This window comes from Megalops cyprinoides, chromosome 21 (assembly GCF_013368585.1).
Source record: "Megalops cyprinoides isolate fMegCyp1 chromosome 21, fMegCyp1.pri, whole genome shotgun sequence".
Taxonomy (NCBI): Eukaryota; Metazoa; Chordata; class Actinopteri; order Elopiformes; family Megalopidae; genus Megalops; species Megalops cyprinoides.
In genome coordinates this window covers 10,400,655-10,423,188 of record NC_050603.1, presented here as the reverse complement: position 1 = coordinate 10,423,188, position 22,534 = coordinate 10,400,655, and the positions used below count along the sequence as shown (strand labels likewise).

At 45.5% G+C, this 22,534-nt stretch overlaps 1 protein-coding gene across 7 annotated transcripts in view; it reads right to left on the bottom strand.

The window, feature by feature from the left end:
• The window catches only part of clasp2 (cytoplasmic linker associated protein 2), an 83,886-nt gene extending 62,004 nt beyond the window's left edge, over positions 1–21,882 (bottom strand). For all 7 annotated transcript variants that reach the window (XM_036515729.1, XM_036515730.1, XM_036515732.1 and 4 more), the window contains exons 1-2: positions 21,036–21,882; positions 4,858–4,936 (exon numbers count right to left, since the gene is read on the bottom strand). In XM_036515729.1, coding sequence (XP_036371622.1) covers positions 4,858–4,936; positions 21,036–21,233 — 277 coding nt within the window. In that variant the 5' untranslated portion in view covers positions 21,234–21,882. The remainder of the gene's footprint in view (positions 1–4,857; positions 4,937–21,035) is intronic.
• Between the last annotated feature and the right edge of the window lie 652 nt (positions 21,883–22,534).

Sequence of the window (22,534 nt, the reverse complement as noted above, 5' to 3'; positions counted from 1 at the left end):
TTTCAAAATGTTACCATATGCGCATATTATATTCCACCTAGATGATGCAGAAGATAATTGCTGTTCGGAGGGTATGATGGAGGACATTTTCTGAAATGGGACACGGTTTCACTCTGCTGATCAAACAGAGGTCAGAGCGACGCCACGTCCAATTTCAAATCTGGGCTGTCATCCCTGATGGCCCAGGACATGCAAACTGATGGGCAGACGGTCCCATCCATTACTCTCCTCCCACTGTGACATCAGACACTGAGACAGTATACACATAAAAAGTGGAGCAGGTGGGGCCATCAGGGTGTCCACAATGCAGGTCTGCTTTACAGGGTGAGCACGTCCACAGTGTGGGTGAGCATCTGAACAACGCAAATCTGCTTCATAGATGGTTCACTGAGCTTCTTAAGTTTACACCTAAATTAGTTATTTGTAACTTCATAAGACAATAACATTAAATATGATGATAACAATGTTGATAAACTAGTATTAGAATCTACACTTCTCTCTCTATAATGGATACAAGATCATTTACAGAACATCTTATTCCAGCCTTTCACCTTCAATGCTCAGTTACCCTGAATGACTAACTCATGAACTCATAAAACATGTTGTAAAGAAAATTTATGAGTTAGCAAGTTTATTAATGAGTTTGATGATGTGATTTCATATGAGTTTAATTACATCATGCAGCCCCCCCCCCCCAACACCCACCAGACAGGTTACTGACATACCCAATACATTTTTTCAGGGAAACATAGCAACCCTACAAAGCCAGATCACCCTGCCAGGACACATGGCAGCGATACAGGGAGTGGGTGGATCACAGCGATGCTCACAGCATTACAGAGGGCAAAGTCACGTCATGTTGGAATGAGGTCATGTTTAAAACCCCACACACCCCCATCTCCCGCCTGATGTCTTTAAACAGGAATGTAAGACTGGTGTTTCTGCGCATGTGTGTGGGGCAGTGGGATGTGTGTGTATGTGTGGGGGTGGCAGGGGGTTGTGGGGGCAGGACCCTGCTGCCCAAGACTGTTGCTACCACAACAGTCCGTTTCCCTGGAAACGCACACAATACAGCTCTCAAACATGGCAACTCAGACAAAGGGTGGCTGTTGAAGCTAGCTGCTGAATGGGTAAACACGGTAGTTAAATACCATAGCTGTGAGGTTATGGATGGAGTGGACGTTGTGTCATAATCCGGGGTAATGAGAGCATTTCTCTCTCCAGGTGTGTCAGCACAATGTGCGGATGGAGAACAGAGGCTCCCCCAGCACAGCATCCCTCATGGGACCGGACCAGCTGGGCTCAGCCAGACACATCCTTTCCCGCACTCCTCACAGCTCCAACACATGGGCTGACTGTGCCATACAGATCACAGACAGGAGTGACTGTTCTACACAGATCAGAGAGATGAGAGTGACTGCCCCCTACAGATCAGAGAGATGAGAGTGACTGCCCCCTACAGATCAGAGAGATGAGAATGACTGTCCCCTACAGATCAGAGAGATGAGAGTGACTGCCCCCTACAGATCAGAAATATGAGAGTGACTGCCCCCTACAGATCAGAGAGATGAGAGTGACTGCCCCCTACAGATCAGAGATGAGAGTGACTGCCCCCTACAGATCAGAATGACAAGAGTGACTGTCCTGTACAAATCAGAGAGATGAGATTGACTGTCCCTTTCTAGAGTTTGATGACTTCCAAACTTCCTGTCACACCGTCCTGGGAAAACATTGTACGTAATATTAACGCTGTTGGACAACAGTCACTTAGCTGTTACAGTCTTTACATGGAGGTCAGACTAACCTTAAAAGACAGAACAATTGATAAATGTCAAAAAAATGCTGACTGCAGATTACAGTTTAGCGTAACTGCAAATACTTAAATTCGATAAGGAACTTTGATTGAATTTAACTGTAATTAATCATGATTACAAAAATCATTCTGTTAGTAGTATACTCATATCATCACAATATCCAGTATTGTCAACTATCAGCCCAACCTAATCCCCTACACGTGAGGAGAGCCAGGACTGACTGTCACAGACACATGGAGTGACTGTCCCCTGCAGGTCACAGAGCCCAAAGTGACCGTCTCAGTCACAGGTGTGAGTATGACTCCCCACAGCTCAGAAACACGGCCGTGTTCGTCAGGGCTCTGAGGCTGACCGATGATGAAAGCCTTCCCTCGCCGCTCTCTTCCTCTTCCTCATCAGCACTGCAGTTCTTGTGCTGCTTATCTAAGTGCTCCCTGCAGCCGCTCAGCCAGGTGCAGGAAACGGGACTCTTCCATTTGGTTCTTCTCTTAAAACCCCTGGCCCCAGCTGCAGGATCTGAACCAGACAGAAGAGTCCGTCTGCCCTGACAATGCAAAGCCACCGACTTCAGGTCCCAGGGCGGGCCACAACTTCGCTAATCTGTCATTCCATTTCACAATAAAGACGATCCACCCTACATTGTTCCTGCTGTTGTGTTTCCCAGCTGATTAAAACACAAGCACAGCAGAGCAGTCATCTTATCAGAGGCTACTGAGATGCATTAAATCACTCAGTAGATGCAGAGCAATTTTACTACTATTGTTGTTATTGTTACTGTTAATTAGCTTAGCAGATGCTCTTAGGCAGACTGACTTGCATGGGTTATCTTCAGACTGACTTCCAAAAGAACATTGCTGCACCCCTAAGGGAATCAAGCCTATAACCTCCAGGTTACATTACATTATTGCCATTTAGCAGACGCTCTTATCCAGAGCAATTGGTTACAATTTTTACATGTTATCCATTTATACTGCTTATACTGCTCAATAATTACTGAGGTAATTGGGGTTAAGTACCTTGCCCAAGGGGAGAACCGGTTACAACAGTCCTGACACGGAATCAAACCGGCAACCTTTCGGTTACAACTCCTGCTCCTTAACCAGTATGCCACACTGCCGCCCCTGGTTACAAGTGCTGTTCTTCAGCCACAATGCTACTCACTCCTGGTAAGGACACGACCGTCGCTATGGAGGCCTTATACTCCGGAACATTCCACTCTGGCCACCATGCAGCTCCACCCAGAAGGAGAGGATGGGATCGGGCCTGGCGCCGCCCCCCCCCCCCTCCCTCAGCGTCCCCATACGACAACGGTGACGATGACGGCCAGCGAGACCCGCTGACCAGCTGCGGCAGTCTGTTACACAACAGCCCTCCACAAAGTGCAATAAATAAACCTACTCTTAGCTGTTAGCGCCGAGCTGCTCACTGTGGACTGAGGAAGTGGCCCCAGAAACAACAGCTGACTGTGAACTGGGGAAAGGGCATTCTCAGGCAGGCCCATCCTTTGACCCGCTAGCTGCAGAGTCAGAATGAGAGGGGGGGGCGCAGCTCTTCTTGGAAAAGGATCACATAAGCTAACCCGCAAATGCTGTGACGAGAGCCAAGAGGTAAGCGCAGCGCGATTAAGAGAACTAAATATAGGAAATGACAAGGAATTTGACAGAGGGATTCAGAGTGGTGTAGTGTACTGTACTGGCTCTGGGGGGGGGGGGGGGGGGGGGGTTGGTGGGGTGCAATGAAGGACACCCAGGAGTCCAACCTCCTGCCCAAACTTCCAAACCAGGCAGGAGTGCCACACAGGGCCACGCTATAACGAGACAGGACTGGAACAACAGGAACCAGGGCAGGGACGACCGAAACTAGGCCAGCCCGCATACTCAGTCAAAGCAGTAATCGAAGGGAAAAAAAAAAAAACCTTTAAAGGCAGATTCTTTGGAAAATCCCGGGAGATTGTCCTTAATACAAACAATAATCAGGCGGATACGAGTTCCAAAAAAATGTACAGATGTCATATCAACCTGATCCGACCTCGACCTCCATCCTACATCAACTACATAAATACTTAAGACCGACTATGAGGAATTCACAGGAAAACCAGAGGAACCAAACTGGCAAGCTTTGGGTAACATGACCTCCATCTTCCTCTGCCACACTGCCTCCCACAGAAAGAGCAAGATTGATTATTCTCTCCTGCATTTCATGGGAACATCTTAGCTAGGCTCATTATTCTGTCTACAGTCTTAAGTGTGTCTAGGATAGGGTCCCATCTGGTCTTGAACATTCTGTGGGTCTCTGCTTCCACTACAAATCCAGACAAGCTATTCCATGCATTTAAAACACTCTGACTGAAAGCATACCTCCTAGTAACACTACTAAATTTACCCTGAATGAACTTCCACCTTACTTTCACATTGCTTTGCGCTGAGAGGATCTTTTCATGTTGCACACACTCTAGCTTTGCACCTCCCATATCCTGAAGGAGCTGAAAGGATCTTTTCTCCTCCCTTACTTCTTTTTTAATATTAACACAGATTTTACAATATGCTAACTTACTCTCTGAAGCGACTTTATATATATTGTAGTCTCTTATTCTTGTATTAAACTCCTTTTGGGTAATTTAATACAATTTAATAAAAAGATGTATTGAATCACTGTGGAGACCACTTATTCAGCTCTTTTTCTTTACTTTTCTCTACAGTGACTTTACTCTGCAAGTTGAGAATACATTTCTTTGAATTCGTACCGTTTGTTCACAGTTCTGCAGTCTAGGAGTGTTGCACAGTCAATGGTGCCTAGATTTCCTCATCCTATTAAAAGTAATGTGCCTAAAACTGAAGGCCCAAGATTTGGAGGATGCAGCTTTGACCTGCACCCATTCTAAGAGCAGGGAAGAGCGGGAAAAGGCAGGCTGAAGAAGGATGCTGAAACAGCACAAGCGCACAGCGGAAGAGAAAAGTGACAATGAGCACACCGATTCCATTTGACAAATACTACCAGGAGCACTGAAACGAGGGAAAAAAATGGAGAAATGGACATGGCCTACCTGTTCCCATATGGTCTTTGAAGCGCTCTCCCAGGCGGTCTACGAACGCCCCGACAATATCAATCCCCAAGAGCGCCACCTGCAGGTCAGAGGAGAGGCGTGAGAGACAGAAAGCCCCACATCAGGAACCGTTAGGACTGTTAAAAATAACTGTTACAAAGAAATAAATGTTCTTAGAAGAATATATTCCGCTGTTGATTGCTGTGATTGTGATGGTGGTAAACACTGATTAAGGTGTCCTGGCAGCTGGGAAAAAAGCTACAATTCACAACCTTTATGGACCTTCAAAGAAGACAGCAAGCAATTGTGGGCTTGTTTTCTCAACTGCATATTCTGCGCACCACCACAAAAAAACCTGTATTGTTTCAAACAACAGCTTATGGCACCACACGCAGGGGCTCAAGCTTTCTACACATTGCCAGTTGGGGGATAAAGGTCACAGCATAATGAGGAAGCACTAACCTGTATGTCACATGTGTGGCTTAACACATCAAATACTTATTGTACAATTAAAAACAGGAATAAGTATATCTACAAAAGCCATTGAAGACTACTGATGTGCCAGCGCTGGCGTTTGGATAGAGGTTGTGGTGGCTGCTGCACAGGGACATGCGGAGGGTTTAAATTACAGGGAGAGCCAATGAGAGCCTGCCTGCCCTGTCCGGAGAGCTGCTCAGGCCGAACTGTAATAAAGAAGTAATACATCACCGCCACGCGGCTCCAGACAGCCCGGCCTTTAGAGCCCTCCTGGGACCACACTCCAGGAAAGGCATTCGGGGGAAGGGGCCGCTTGACAGCCACTCAAAACAGCAGGGGGCGACACAGGGCAAAACTAAGTTAAATTTTAAATTATTGTCATTTCGTAGACACTCTTATCCAGAGCTACTTACATACAGTAGGGTACAATTTTATTCACTCATACAGCTGGATATTTACTGAGGCAATTGTGGGTTAAGTACCTTGTGTACAGCAGCAGTGCCCCAGCGGGGGAACCGAACCTGCAACCTTTCAGTTAACTAACTGACATCGCAAAAGGGTATTCATTTGGTTCAGCTTATTATGTGGCACTATGTGCCTATTCCAAAAAATTGTGAAACTACGGAACCTTCTGCAATTGCAAAGCTTAAGACTTTTACAAGCATTCTGATATGAGGTTTAATATGTGTTCATTTCTTTTATTTTTTGCTGGTAGAACGTTGAAATAAATGTAGAATGTAGAAATGTCAAATAAAATTAATTTAACTGTCACTGTATTTCAGCTCAGCACCACCATACAGTACTCTATTAACCAATATGTCAGCTACTAACAGTACGTCCATGAGGTCAGGATCCTCTTAACACAAGGCAATGCGTAAGTAAGGGAGAAGGCAGTCCCAGACTTCCTGGATTTCACAGCTCGGGTGAAGTGTGAGAGTGTGTGCGAAGTCGGAATCAGCCCAATTTCTGCTGCTATGACTCACGGGAGCGAAACCATGGTTACAGGCTAGGTTCTCAGACAGCCCTTCCCTGGAGCCGTTTCAGGGAAGGCCCCGCTCATGGCTCCGCCCGTCTGGGGCGGTTCTGCCATGCCAACAGCTCTAAGCTGCTGTGCATGGACGAGGACCAGCTGAGTTTGATCTGTTGATTTTTAAAGGTCCTGTCATGGCGCAAGCGGACCCTGTCCCCCGGCTTCTCAGAACGGGGCGCGTCGGGTCGTTTGGGCGCGGGGGGGGGGGGGGGGGGCTCTGTCCTGGGAAGCGTCGGGAGAATCTCCGGGCCACTGTCTGAGGGAGTTAGACTCCATGGGCCCGTTCTTTCTGGGGGGCGGCGCTCGGTACAGAACTTTTCGAGGGCAAATTTGTAGTGGGGTCACAGAGCCTGCACTGGCTCTGACACTGCCAGTCCAGCGGTGACCTTCGCTGGTGACATCACATAACTCGCTCCATGGATGCTCTGGCCCAGCATCAACTCACACAAAGGAAACTGGACATCTGCACTACACGCTGTAACCACAAAGTTTAGCTCCGGCTCCCAACAGCAGCTCGTCAGTGATATAATGGAAGACCTTGACTCATCATCACTCCGCCCTCACCCACCACCCGCAGACAAACCACAGTCCTGTGGAGAGACGCCGTTCATGTGGCAACCACTAAGCAGTCATAACTATTCCCAGGGCCCTTTTCCATCACACCCAAAACAAACCAAAATGCAAAAAGGCACTGATAAGGAGTGTTCATTCCTTCCACGTTCTGTGTTAATCTATGAAACAAGGGTGAGCAATTCCTATCCCTGATTCAGCTAGTGTTATTTCCAGGTTTTGAGGAAAGGAGGCCTTAGGCCCCACTACCAGTTTAATGCTTATCGCACTCTACAATCTATAACAAGGATAGCAACAATACTAAGGAATAGGTCAATGTGCTAATCTCAGGAAAGGAAAAAACAGTTGCAGTAAACATAAACCTGATAGGTTAATCAGGTGTTGAAGTCCAATGTTGATAAGCAGGACTTTAAAAGGCCCATTACAAGTTAGCTGTAGCTCTATTGTTTTTCCCAGGTGCTGTTCATCAACAGGCTTACCATTGCCAAAAAAACAGGAAAGATTCCACTGGGGTCAGACTTTAGACAGATTACTTTCAAAATATTTTGTGTGGACACACCTGCAGACGTGCATGGTGAAGACCTGTATCCAATGCCTACTAGCAGAGGCTAGTGAGCTGGTCAATTTATTAGCAATATCAAAATACCATCGTTGCTAGACTTGATATAAATTCCATCAAGCTACTGAGTTAGCAAGAAAGCCGGATGTATTCTTTCCACTGTGACTGAAAAAAGAAGCTTATTTTTTATTTAGATTTGGTAAATTTTGCATGATTGTTCAAGGGCAGAAGCATCTGTGACCGCTTTCCTTTCCTTCTCCATGATTTCTCAAGGATTTTGAGGGGCCGTGTGAACCTCCCGAAAAGAGCGTCAAGCTGCGGTTTTGATCTGCTGATGGAATACTCACCCCTCCCAGCAGCTGACAGCGCCCGCAATGATTACCTAATGGAAGTCCCCTGCCCTCCCCATCCACACAGCATTACAGCGCTGCCATAACCCATCATCCTCAGCAGCAGTTCTTACAGGAACACAGTATGACGGAGCCCAACCCACCGGCCTTAACTGATTGGCAACCGCCCTGTAAGCCCTGGGGCTTTGGAGAAGCAAATCATCAGTGCCAGGGAGGGGGCGTTTCTTCACTAGTTTACTTACACTGTCCGACAAGAGGGCCCATAACAGAGCCATATGAATGAGAATTTTTATTCTTCCAAATAAATTGTGCGCAGAGAAAGGATGGACCAACAAGTGACACAAGCAGAGGTCAGAGGTCACATCAGCCGTGCTCACATAGGGTGGGACCATTGTGTACTTTTTTCATCCCTCATCACTGGAAACTGTACCTGGTCCAGATGTCTCTAACCAGGCCCATGTATTGTTCGTGGTAAATGTTACACCTTGCTTAAACTTTGCTGATAAGCCTACAGCTGCTCTCCCCTGAGTTCTCTTCACGAAGGAATACATTTCTGACAAACAAATACCTCCCCAATAAGTCCACTGAATCTTTCTGATTGCTCTCTCATTGCAGACAATACTGAAAAGTGCCTCTAGTGTGGGAGACTACCACAAGTAAGGAGAAAAAGAAAAACCCAACAAAGAAATAAAAGAACAAGGCAAGATCCTGGCAGGCTCCAGTCTCACCGGCTGCTTTTGGCAGCGTGAGATGAAACTCAGCATTCCAGAGACATTCCGTAAAATATCGGGTCACCAATGAGAAGAGGACGCTCTCCACATGCATTACCAATTTTAGTAAACCAAACAAAGGCGAGCGAGTTTCTATGTTTTCCCTGAACAGACATATCTTTTTAAAGAGAAAAAAACATCCCTTTCTAAGTTCCACTGAAACAAAGAGAGGAGTCTCCCACACTTTAAGCATTAAGGAATAAGCCCTTCATTGCTAATGGCGACCGCATTAAGTGGTGTTAGTCTAAGATGAAAAGCACTCTTTGTCTAATTTTGCCTGGATGAATACAGCTGCATGGAGAGGTACTACTGCTGCTGCAATTGACTGGATAACAGACAGCAGTCTATACAGGAGAGAGGTACATTTAGTCATCCAAATACAACCAACTACAACCAGAACCTAACATACGAGCGTAATACAGGCACCTCAAGAAAATATTTTGCTCAGGCTGAGGCAATTAATCAAAAATGTGCTGCGTCATGATTTTCTATGGTACAGCAGTGTCATTTTCAGTGACCCCTGCCTACCCTTTTTAACATAAATGGGCATGCTCACAGTTACCCATTTAACCAGCTGAATCCAAAATTTATACTTTGTTTACTTATATATATACTTATATTTTTTGATTAAAGAACACACTGTTAAGCAATCACTACCTCTACGAGAACTTACAAGTGGAAAACGTATCCTAGACAGTCAAACCTACGCACATATACATTTATGTGTTTATTCCTTGTAGGGTAAAGTAAATATCATAAACTGCAGGTGCTGGTACAGCTATTTTTGGTATTGTGATACTTGTTATGGTATTGGCATAGCTAGTATAAGGTACAGCTTTTATCATGATATTTATCATATCATGAGGGGTATGCTAATACACAGCTCTAATCAACAGGTGAAAAAACACTTCAATTTTTGTTACAACTAAAGGCCCTATCACCTCACCAGCAGTCTTTACAACGCCCTAATACCAGGACAGTAAGTCCTTCTGGGTCGGCAGTTCAGTTAACTCCAGAAAACAACTGAAATGTCAGCCTTGCCACTTTGTTTTGCATGCAGATTACCAAACACCAACTGCCAGCACAGCGCTTTTCAGCGCAGTCACCAACAGAGTCGGGCAGCCTGCACTCTCTCCACACAGCTGACTTGCAAGTAGGCCAGCAGCAGGAATCATGGGTCAGCAAGACGAAAAAAAGAGGATGAAAAACCACCCTGAGCCGGGATAACGATGGCCGGCCCGACTCCAGCTCCACGCTGATAAAGGGTCATTAAGCCTCCGAAGCGAGCGGACACATCCGGAACAGAAATAGAGCGTCCAAAATGGTTCTGCCCGACAAAAGTAAGGCTGTGAGCCATGACAAACACAGTGTGATCTGGTTCTGTCTGAGTGCGGCCCCACGTCTGCAGCAAAACGTGCTGCAAGTCCAGTGTGACAAAAGGCTTTTTTCTTTTGCTCTGTTCCCTCTCTGTCTTACCTGAGCCAAGCTGCACTCTCCACTCATCTTTTGGTTATGACTCTATGGAGGGCCTGATGCACCAAACTGAGGCGAAGCTGGCGTGCCTCCTCCCCATGAAAAATTCAGCTGTGCTCGGGGGGGGGGCGTGAAAAGGCACGGCGCAGGGAGCTGTCCCACAGGTTGGGTGTTGTTCACGCTCGCGTGGGCCCCTGCCCTCGGCCCTCTTCCTCAGAGGAAGAGACGAGCAGCAGCGCGAGCTAAACTCCCTCAGTTTACCGCGGGCCTCTGCCTCTCTGTCTCCCTGCTCCAGCCCCGCCCCGTGTCCTTCCTTTCCCCTCACTGTCTCACTGTCTCAGGGTGCCCCCACCGCACCCCCGCACCCCCACCCCCACCCCACCTCTCTCTCTCAAAGCCTCCATCTCTCTCCGGGACTGATGGAATCAGTGCTGAGGAGAACACAGGCGGCACCGTGGATTTCACACTTTAAAATGGAATTTTGCAACCCCGGCCACTGTGACAAAATCAGTTAGCAATAAACTGTGTATTGTTATAGCAGACATCCATGAATATAAATGTGCACATAATGAATTTCCAAAGATAGCAGTGTGTCAATGAAGATCTGTGAAAATATGATTTTATAGATTGCATCCTTCGTTTTAAAGCAAAGCTGTTGAAGAGGCTCACTTTCTCTCTTGAATACTTCAGCGGGATTTTCCATCATAACCCTGCACCACTCAAAGCTAAATTACTGGTAATTAGATTATTGCATTTTTGCTTAGCAGATGCCCTTATTCATAGTGACTGACATAACTTACATTTTTTTTTTACATATTATCCATTTATACAGGTATTTACTGCATTTACAGAGGCATTTCAGGTCAAGTCCCTTGGTCAAGGGAACCAGACCAGCAACCATTGGCTGCACTTGCAACCGTTTTTACCTGAAAGCACTATGACTAAGCGCATTTCAAATCTGAAAATCAGGAAAAATTACAACTTTAAAATCCCAAATCAGGACTAAAGAAATCTGAAAATGAATGACAAGGTTATTTTATCTGGCCCTGGCGTTTCTCCTCCCAAAGACTGGTCCCCGAGCATCTCCCGGTGCTTACTCCCTCCACCCCCCTCCTGGCTGCAGCAGAGAGCTGTCCCTTCCGCGTGCAGCGCTCCTGTCAAGCTCCTGCAGTAACATTACTCATTACTGCAGTAACACACTAAGGAGGACGCCGCCTTCCCTGCCAAGGACAGCAGACCCCCTTCATCCACCTGCCTCTCCTCACCGTCTCCCCCTGCGTCAGGTCCCTGTGTAGGCCCAGTCATGACAGCGCACTGCACCTGACTGTTCTTTACATTACATTACATTATCAGTATTTATTAAATGCTCTTATCCAGAGTGACTTACAAATGTTATCAATTCATACAGCTGGATATTTACTGAGGCAACTGTGGCTTCAGAACCTTTCCCAAGGGTACAGCAGCGGTACCTCAGCGGGGAACTGAACCGGCCACCTTTCGGTTACGAGTCCTACTCCTTACCACTATGCTAGGGGGGGAGTTGGGGTTGTTAAGCCTGTGATGATGACCTACTGCTGTACTTATCTGTGAATGTCAGCAGAGAGGGGGGGTCTGGTGCTTATTAGATGAGCATTCAGATGAGCTGGACTGAGGCCCGGGAGCGTCCGCGGATGCTTTTAGAGGCTACGCTTTGGTCGTGCTGAAGCAGCTGCACACCTTTCCTGCTTTCCTCTTCCTCAGTCTCAGAGCTGGGAGTCACTGCGAGCAAAACCAGGGTGCGCTCACTTGCAGAAAACAAGAGCCTAAACACAGCTCAACACTCAGCACTGCTACACACAGACACACAGCCACAGGCAGACAGACTCTCAGGCAGGCAGGCAGGCAGGCAGGCAGAGAGACAGACACGCAGACACAGACACAGATACAGATACAGAGACACAGACACACACACGTGCATGCAGGGACACACAGACAAACAGGCATAACTGAGCGCACTCTTGCTCCCATCCCTTCAGCACGTGAGCAGGAGGCTTGCACCTAACCGCAGTGCCTGTCCGCACAGCCACGCCAGCGCCAGACTGCAGAGAACCCGCGGACCCTGGTGCCATCTGGGCCTTCCACCTGGAACCTGGACCCGGTTCAGTTACCGCTCACCCGAACGCGGGGGCCGGCGGAGCGGGCGGGAGCGGGGGGCCATATGCGCAGGGAGCGCGGCACAGCGCCTCCTCTGCCTCCCCTAAAGGTCCGCGAGGCAGAACCGCTACACCACCGCCGGCACAGACGACGGGAAGCAGGAAAATACAAGGCCAGCGAGCGTGTCTCTCACAGAGCGGCCCAAACGCCCCCTGATAACCCGCTAGTCAGACGAACAATTGATTCTGTCTGCGGAAAATACGGGTAACGGCATCCGCTGTAGCCTGGGAATAGCTGCACCGGCGTCCCGAGGCAGAGATTTGTTACAGCGCTTCCAAAATCACAATCTTGACCTTCAGAGCAAAATGAACAACCTTGCTGTCCCTGAGCAGGAGCATAATTCATTATTCTGCATGTGCATGCAAAAGCTTGTTTTGTATGTTAAGTTGTAAAGCCAGGGTGTGACGCAGCGTAACTCAGTTTAAGATGAAGTAAGCAGTCCCAAGGAGCACACTGTGATGGAACCAGACTGCACTGGAACTGAGCTGAAAGATCACCAGAGTTAAGCGAGATAAAAAGGGGGGCTGAGGAGAACTGAAAACAGGAACTAACTCCGGCGGTGCTAAGAGGAACTGCCTGGAACAGCAGGCAGGAACACTTAAAGACCCGAGACGAGCTCCTTTCCACTGAAACATTAAAAGGGCCTCAGCGTAAGTAAGATGCAATATTTATGACCGCTGCAGAAGCGCCCCTCCCAGCAGCATCCTGTGTGCGCACAAGGGCGCTGGGAGGAGAGGGAGCGCCACAGCAACCCCAAACGTCCGACTGCCAAAGCCGAGGAAAACGAACGTCCCCCCTGGCGGATGTCCCCTGGTCGGCGTTCCCTCGTCTGGTTTCCAAAAGGCCTCTGGATGGGCCGTGTCCCCGCCTCAGAGACAAACTGGGCTGATGTGGTGGGATGGGGTCAGGAAAGGAGGTGGAGCGCGGGGTACAGCTGGAGCCTGCGGGTGGAGGTCTTGCTGTACACCTCAAGCCACAGGCTAAAGGCTCAACAAAACACCAAAACAGTGCGTTCAGACCAAACCAAAACCCCATGATCTTTACCCAAACCGGACTTCCTTTTCCCTCTCACATGCTCTGGAAATACTCTAAATACAGCTATAAAGTTTACAAAAATGGCATAAGCAACAGCCTGTCATTAACAGGGCAGCAGTGTAGCATAGTGGTAACGAGCAGGGCTTGTAACTGAAAGGTTGCTGGTTCGATTCCCTGCTGGGGGCACTGCTGCTGTATACTTGGGCAAGGTACTTAACCCAAAATTGCCTCAGTAAATATCCAGCTGTATAAATGGGTAACATGTAAAATGTACAACTGCAACCGATGCAAGTCGCTCTAGAGAAGAGCATCTGCTAAATGACAATAATACTGATTACATTACATGCTCTTACCCAGAGGATCTTCCAGCACAACAGAACATAAGTGTATCCATTCAAGATGAATGAGCAACATGTAATGTAACGTAATGTAATTAGCGCTACATATGACACAAGCTCCAGCTCCAACCTGCAGCCGGACACGCCGGAGAGAGGGGCAGTGCAGAGGAGCAGCCGCGGCCACAGTCCTGGGCTATGCGCGCGGGCAGGACAGGCCGTTCAGAGGAGATTAATCCTCAGTGAAGAGCCTGCGGGCGCGGGTGGCAGGGTGCCTTTCAGAGGCAGCTTGGCTCTTTCTGAGCTCTATATAAAAGAAGTCTAAGTGTTGCGGCTGTGAGGGCTGGTGAAGGCATTTAAAAACTGCTCGGCGCGACCCGCGCCAAGAGGAGAAATCTGATCTGATTAGCAGCCTGCTGAGCGCTACCCATACCCGCAGACTTTGCCCCCGAGCGCTGATTCCAGTTCGGTTCAAGCATTTTTTAAAACATCACTGTGCGCATTTTAAACAATTATTTTCAACTTCTGTAAAAATAGTTTTAAAAGCAGAACAGTTGAGGTAAGGACTGGGGTTGGATGCGCTGATCCAGGATCAGTGTCACATTAACAGACACACAGGAACTGGCAGGGGGGGGGTGAGACCCCACTGCAGTGCCTGCAGGCCCGCAGGGCTTTGCTGCACAGCCCGAAACCTTCACAAAATATAGGCCCAATCTATGGAACACAGAAGACTCCATTCATCTTGGAGCAGCAGGCAGCAGGGAGCTTCTCAATTTTCTCCTAACCACAGGCAAGTGAAAGTTCCCGTTTAATGTATTCAGATGCATTAAATATGCACTCATTTTTCCTGTATGTTACTGCTCTCTGCAAGCTTCTGATTTTTTCAGCAGATGAAATTCTGCACTACCTCAGGGTATACGAAGGGCACTAATAAATGAATCAAACTCGGTATCTAATAACTGCGAAACCTGTTTCCTGTGTGTGTGCACACCTATAATACAGGATTTAAATTGCCCCATATGTGCTGAGACACAAGAAACCCATTTCAACTCTTCAATAATGATATCTCAAGTACATGCCAGAACAATAACTCACATTTTTATTTATATAATGGAGACATGTGAATAATCTTTTGGTGTTCCGCAAGACCGCTCCGCACATCACAAAGAGCTTTGTGTGGATTATCACAATTTCTCAGTCAAACCTTAACTGTAGAGGAGGACTTTGGTAAAAGGAGTCTGCAGAGTGTCTGCAGAGCTTACACTGAAAAGGACAGCCAAGGACAGCATTTCCACCAGCAATGGAATATTTCATAAAAGCCTGTCTCCCGCGTTTTAGACAAAAAGCATGCATCAGCAATCTCAAGGGTTTAACAGCACCTGCGGTCAGCTCAGTATCAGACGCGAGGCGTGTTTATGAAGATCAGGCGTACTTAAAAACAACAGCGCACCTACAAAACAGAACCACCCTGTAGTTATTCTGGCATACACGCAGCATCTTAAGAAACACAGCCCACATATTCCCACATCACATCACGTCCTGTTTAGTCTGCACTGCAGGGGTATGTGAAACAAGAACCATAACCCGAAGCAAGAAACCCTAGGGAGCCAAGGTGGTCCAGAGTCCGGGTTTAACTGGCTAATGAAATCTGGCACTAGTTAAGAAATACCCCCATCCTGACACTGTCAGCAACTGAGCCATGAAAGTGGTGCGCAGATGGACATCTTCAGGGCCAATACTGATAACTGATATTGATTCCTTATTGATTCCTTTATATGGCTTTTTGCTTGCATTGTACTCTGCCTGACTTGTAAGTCACCTTGGATAAAAGCGCCTGCCAAATGAATAAATGTAAACGTACAATGTATCTGCCCAGGGGCATCTGCTGATTTGGATATCAGAAAATATGTGTTTCTTACGCAAATATAACTTTAAATTCTCCTGAATCCCCTAATACTGGTGCATATGTTCCCCTGGTAACACGGACACCTAAGTCAGGGTAGACTGACTGAATACAAGAAAATAATTATGGATTATAAAATATTTAAGCCTTAAATTAACAGACTTTTTATGACCTTTACTTCCAACTCCCATGCTCTGTCATCACTACATAGCTGGAAGTGGATGAGCTAGAATAGTTTAAACAAGCAAAACTGTAGGAATCAAACATAGCAAAAGCAGACTATTGGCCAAATCTTTTCCCTGTTCTTTAAGCTCCCATTTTATGGGATACAGGTCACCTTACAGGTCGTCTATTCACGAGCAGACAAAACGATTACAGTTACAACTGTAGCCATGATTCTGTGAAACACGTATTGGTAATCAGGTCCATGCACATACAGAATAAAAGCATTCATAACTTCTGCTCCAGCTGGCTTGGCGCATATTTTAAGCTTAATATGTAAACAGGCACAAAAGCTGAGCCTCAGGTGAGGGCCAGAAAGCCAACAGCATACATGGTTGGTAACCGTAATCTGCACAATCAGCCTTTGCTTGTCTGGGCAATTCCCAGAAAGTTCCATGTCCTAAGTAAGAATTTCCTTGCAGGGTCTGATATCAACAGCCCCAGCTTGCATAAGTGCGTAGATTTTCTTTTCAGCTAAAGTTGAGTTAAAGTTGAAGGGTCACTAGCCACTCTTTTTGAACAGAGATAAAAATGCTCAGAACTGACTGTTAGTGAAAGAACCCTTATAAAATGGAAGATGCCCAAATACATGCGCGTGGTTCATATTGTGGGTTTTTTTTTTTTTTTAACTGCACGTCAGTGCCCCTCTTATTTTCCATTATGAAAATGTGTGTTATTCATATATGGTTCTGTCAATCTCTGCTTGTCCAATCACAAGCTATGTTTCACAGTGTGATGCAAATTCTTCTACCACAGGAAGATTCCTCTTAATTTAACAGCCAGTTTTGGTCTGGGAGGAGGTTACCATTGTCTGTACCATGTCTGTCTCATCACGTATTTTGACAGCAAGCTCAACTATCGACTTAAAATGTGGACACTCACTACACTGAGTTAGCAGATGACTTAAAAATTCCGAAAAGAACAGACCACAGGCAAAAAGAAGAGACCGCTCACCAATTTTTGAGTAGCTGTGCCAATAATTTTTTGATTCTAACTTTGTCGATTCTTTCCGAAATATGATGATGACTGTCTGGCTAGATAACTAGCTAGCTACTAGTAGTTGCATAATTATTGTGGTTTAGCTGTCAGCTTTAGCCATAACTTTATCTTGTTAAATGTTTTCATCTAGCAGCCTGGATGGTGGACCAAAAAATAACTTTTTGAGTATCCAGACGCCAAGTCTCTGTGTGGAATCACACCCCTGTTCCACTCAGTAGGTCCTCCCCTCCCTCAAATGAGAAAATGGATTTGGTTCATTTGTACTGCCAAATTAACAGAGAATAAATCCTTCCATTGGAACATCTACTGTATGCGACTATTAAGAATCTCTACATTCTCAAGTAGTCATGACCAGAAAAAAAAACACCAGTATGAGGTAACAGTATCTTTCAGTCCTTTCTACACTGTGGTAGATGCTTCTGAGAAATGCTTAAAAATGCAAAGAATTTCTGGGAATCGTGAACCAAAAGCTTCCCAAATCCTCATTCAGAGTAAGCACAAAAACACAAAACGGCCAAGGTCTTCGGCTCAGTTTAGTCACGTTGAGCATCAAGTCAGAGACCATGCTGTTGAGATCATTACTGACCAGGACTGAGCTACACCTGAGAAGAACTGTAAATACAGCAAAAACAGCAGCCAGGTAGAGGCAGCTGATGCCAGACAATAGTAAACACGGCATGCTCACCCAAAACCCGTCAAAGTGCTTTCAAGACAGGGACTGCAAACGAGCCTAATCTAAATCGATCCACGTTCTCTTCACCCCAACATCTTGCTTCAACTTCTACCACACGCTGTGTACATTTACCTCCTTCCCTCTCAATATTGATACAGCACAGTTGGAGTCACGGCACTGCTGAAATGGGGGAGAGAGAGGTTTATGGCTTGAAATGAATGCGTAATGGTGATATCACTTCTCTGCATATCGATCCTCTTTTTCCATAAAGAGGCAAAAGAGCTGTGCCTGTACTGTGAAGGGATGCAATCTCTCCACTCTTCCAGAGGAAGAGGTTTATCAGCTTTATTCCCATCCGATTTACAGTGAGAACAGCAAGGAGCAGAACAAGCATACAGCCCTCTACAAGTGGCCATCAGGATGGTGTCACAAGGCATCACCAAACAACCCACGCACTATAGCCCCCACCCCCACAGATGGAGACTATGACTCCGGAGCAGTGAATCAATTGAACCTACTTTTCCTGTCTGGGGTCAAAAATGCTAAATCATTCTAATATAACAAAAAGAAAAATGTTTGGATAAATGAATCTGAAACTCATGTAACAATCTGTTGACTACGCAAAGACATATTTTAAGCTTCTTTTTAAATCAAAGCGTGCCAATTAACAGAGCTTTCATAATATGCATGTTTTTCCATTTATGATTACCCACAACTGTGAAAACAACTGTGAAATCCCTGTTTTGTCACAGATTTTGTCTGTTTTTCTTGCATATGTGGCACAAGTGCCTTCACACTTACTCCTTTATTACAGATATCAATGGGCACACAACTACAACAATCTGATTTTTTGCCTTAGCATTTTGTCAGTGTTTTGCCTGTAAAAAGACCCTGTCAGACAGGTTTAAATTGTACCATGTTCTGTAGAAATCCAAGCAAAGATGCCATGCTCACAATTTAGTTCTATCAGAGAAAGGAGTTGGAAAGGCTAAACTGAATGCATACACATACACTTGATAGAATGCACTAAAACAATCTCAGCATTGCTCATCATTCAAGAATTATTCACGCCCTGGTTTCAGGCTGGTTACACCCACCTCTTCAGTAATAGCCTGGTAGAGTTCACCATGATTATCTAGCTAACTACTGCACTTAACAGGTCAAAACCAAGCCAAGACTCTTTCGTGGTTCACTTGTTAGTTCTCTAACAGTGTCATGCCTCTTTTGTTACACGTTTCAAGCATTTTAGCAGTTCTTATTCACAGCACCAAATAACCGTGTTCGGATCTTCAGTGCAAACACAGACCACTTAGCTAATGATCAGTCAGCAATTATTTCCAACAGGTTCAGTATAAAAGCTCTGTGCTGGGGCTGGGCCTTCTGTCCTTGTTTGCACTTTTTATAGGATTTATTGAAATCCAATATGACACATAGCTGGTAAACATGACTATGACTTACCTTTGTGCGAATACAGTTAACTTACATCTAAGAGCTAACCTCTTTTTTGCCCCCTAAAGGCACACAGTCCAAAACATATGGCTAGTAAGCCAGCCTTCCCATGACACAACTGGGTCAAACCGTGCTTCTTCAGTGTTTGACCACAAACACCCCTTTCACCAATCGCACAACCATGTGAAATGTCAGAGCATATCTGCATTCATCCGTGCCAACTGACACAGCAGAACAGGAGCTGAAACAACACACACCACACGAATTAATCTCTGCGTTACACCACAGCCAAAGACGTACAAAAAAGAGCTTGCACCTTCAAGGCAAATAGAGGTCATTACAGTGCTCAGCATCAGATCCCTCCTCATCAATAACATTAGCTCGGGTTACAAACTCAGTCCACCTGCCATGGCCACATCTGACCCATTTCATTCAGACCCTTGGATCCACTCTCTTGCCTCTTTCCCTCAAACTCCTAGCTGTGCCAGAGCCACTTCTGATCACTTTTTTAACTGACATAATCATAAGGTGACAAGCACTTTGACAGACCAGTCATATACTCTGTAGAAGTTGAACAGGCATTTTTTTTTTTGAGATTTTGTTTTCTTCTGGCAAGAGCACTTTGGGGTATTTGTTCCACCATAACATTCATCTTTAACATTTCTTTAACATCAAAAATGTAGACGTAAATCAAATCTGAACTACAACACCCTAAGGTTTCTCTTCTAAATGGAATCATGTTGATTTTTTATTAAAATTTTAAGTAAATATGTTGCACTGTGCAGTGTACAATGTGGTCAGTCTCGTCACTCACTTAATAGCTCATATTCTGTTTTTTTAAAAAGGTAGAATATTTAACTCCATTAAAGTGTAGTAAAACCTTTGTCTGCAGTACTTTCCCCTTTCTGTTAAACCTTGTATTTTCTAGTGTTCTGTTAATTTGCTCATGAAAAAGAGCTTTCCAGTTCGTTTAGCACATTGATTAACCAAAGTATTACAAGCCACTGCAAGTTTATTCTTTGTGAATTATTCAGTCTACTTTTCAATGGAGGCGTTGAAATATCTACAAATACACGGCAAGTTATGTGATGCGTTACGTAGCAAAAACTACTTTTTGTGGAAAGCAACACTGCTTTTCGCTTTACACGAATTAAATAGCATTTATTAATCTGATTAAAGTGTTTTCGTGAACAGTTCAGTAATCGTCACAGGAGTCTCAGTAAATGCAACCGCTCATCCAAAAAAAAAAAACTGTTTACACAGGGCTGTTAGTCCACCACACATGTGAACATGAATGTACATGACTTACCTGCCATGGCACTTATGGAAAAAGTTATCATAGTACTGCAATCTCCCTTACCCACGTGTGTGCATTTCACATCTAGTGTCAAATTTATATCCTTATTTGTATTTCGCAAACACAGAGGGGCTGGAGGCAGGGGGTGCAGCTCTGAAACAATAACGAAGCCCATCCCCCATCCTCCAGACGTTGTAACGACCGCGTAGCACCTAGCTAACTGTGTTTAAAGGTATGGTCAAGTAACAAACGTAAATTCATTTTTAACATTACTTTAACGTTGCCCATACAAAATGTGCATTCTGGGCTGACACGCACCGTCAGTATCATTACTCAACCCCATTGTTTCGTTAGGTCTAGTTAGCTATCAGTGGCTAGCTAGGTTCATTTAGCTTGCAAACAATGAAAGAAGTTGATTAAAACGAAGTGGGTAAACTGTACCAGTTAAAGAATAAGCAGAAAAAAACATCATAAGGAACTGCCTCACTTTACAGGCTATGTTTAATAAGATTAACACGATCAGCTAAAGCACTATTGCCGGTCCCCCACAACGACCGGCATAATGACGTGTAGGTAACTAGCAAGCTAACGTTAGCGAGCTAGCTAGCTTGACCTCAGGAACTGTGCTGAAATTACCGCGGACACATTTGCACAACCGAAAATAAGATATATCTTCACGTTAGCATCCAAGCTGAGCTGAGCTAGACATCTGACTGACAGTCTAAGATGTTTCAGACACAACACTCTGTGCTCTTTACATGAACAGGAGTTAAAATTCAAAGCTGAAATTCCACCAGCTCGCTAACGTTGGCTGCCGACCACAGTATCCAAGGGAGCGTTTACCTTGTAATTGCTTGAATTCACCCATCCCGTTAGCTCATCTATAGTTTTATCCAGACGAGATCTGTCCTGCTCCACATCGGGCGATCGGTGCGGATCTTTGAGGTAGTCAATGAGATCTTGGCCGACCTGCAGCCGCCGGGTCACGTCCTTTTGCAAAACTTGCTGGTAAAAATAGTCCATGTTATCGTTTTCCTCCATTATTGCTGTCCGCTGTATTCCGCAGGTCTCTGGAACTGGCTGGCTTCTAAGTTAGAGAGCGAGGTAACGACAGCAAGCTAGCCAAACAGGCACATGTGCACGCATGAAATCCGTTATTTGGCCGATTTATTGCGGTTTATGAACTTCTGCAAAGTAGGATCATAACTTGGGAGCAGAGCTGGACAACTTAGCTTGGTACTTTTCCTGTTGGTTTTTCTATCTCGCTAGCGCAACAAGAAACTATTGTTATGTTCAGATTAGCTGCTTAATGCGGAGAATTGCCAATGTGTTTCTGAACCTCATCGAGTTTTGGGGCGATTTACACCCTGCGGCAAGCCACCATCAACCGCGATACACTGTGCATTACCCCGAAGCACTTAGCCAGCTAGCTTGTTAGCTAGCTTGTCTGCTGCTAACAAGCTAGCTAGCTAGCAAGCAGGCCTGGACGATCGCTGTCATTTAGCTGTATCTTCCATGAATTGAAACATTTACGTTGACATGACTTTTTAAAAAGTTGCATTAAACCACGATCCAGACCACGGCCGCTGTAACGCTCTCTCAACTTCCGATTTGTTAGTCCTAAAAGCGAAATATTCGTCCTTCTGTCAAGAGTCAAGAATTCAAACGGCTACCCGCCTCCCCAACTAGAGAATTGTCGACAGCAGTTTCGTAGCTGCACTCACTAATTTTGGGACATTTCATGTCGACGTCATGGTGGGCGTGTCTGGCGCTCAGTGATTGACAGTAGCATATGAACAGAACTGAAAGCCTTGGGCTCATTGTTGAGCATGAACACACGCAGTGTTACCAGATTGGGGGAAATTCCCCATTTTTAGGGGAATTTTATTGGGTTTCACATAAATTGGAGCGCCTTCAGGAACCTTATAGGTACCATTGTGCTTGAGTCTTTCACTTCTGTATATGCTGCACAGCGTCAGCGTCGGCAGAGTTGAAAGCACGGGATTGGCAATGCTGTTTAAATGCAACAGCAATAGGTTGTCATTAGTTGTAACCTGCAGTGAGAACCATCCCGAATGGTAATCTCAAGAGAATAATTCTTTCTCACGCAATAAATGAATATTAATAACCCACCACGCTTTTGGAGATTTTTTGGTGAGGTTAACAATGAATCTCTGCCAACATTTAACAGCCTTTATTATAAAAGTATCTGTTTTTAAGTGACCGACTCTGAAAACAGAATCAATTAATTTATATAGGCCATAAAGAAGTACCGTTTTTATTACAGTTGTGTGCACAATAATTGAAAAAAACTATGAACATTGTCCTTGTAGAAAAAATGA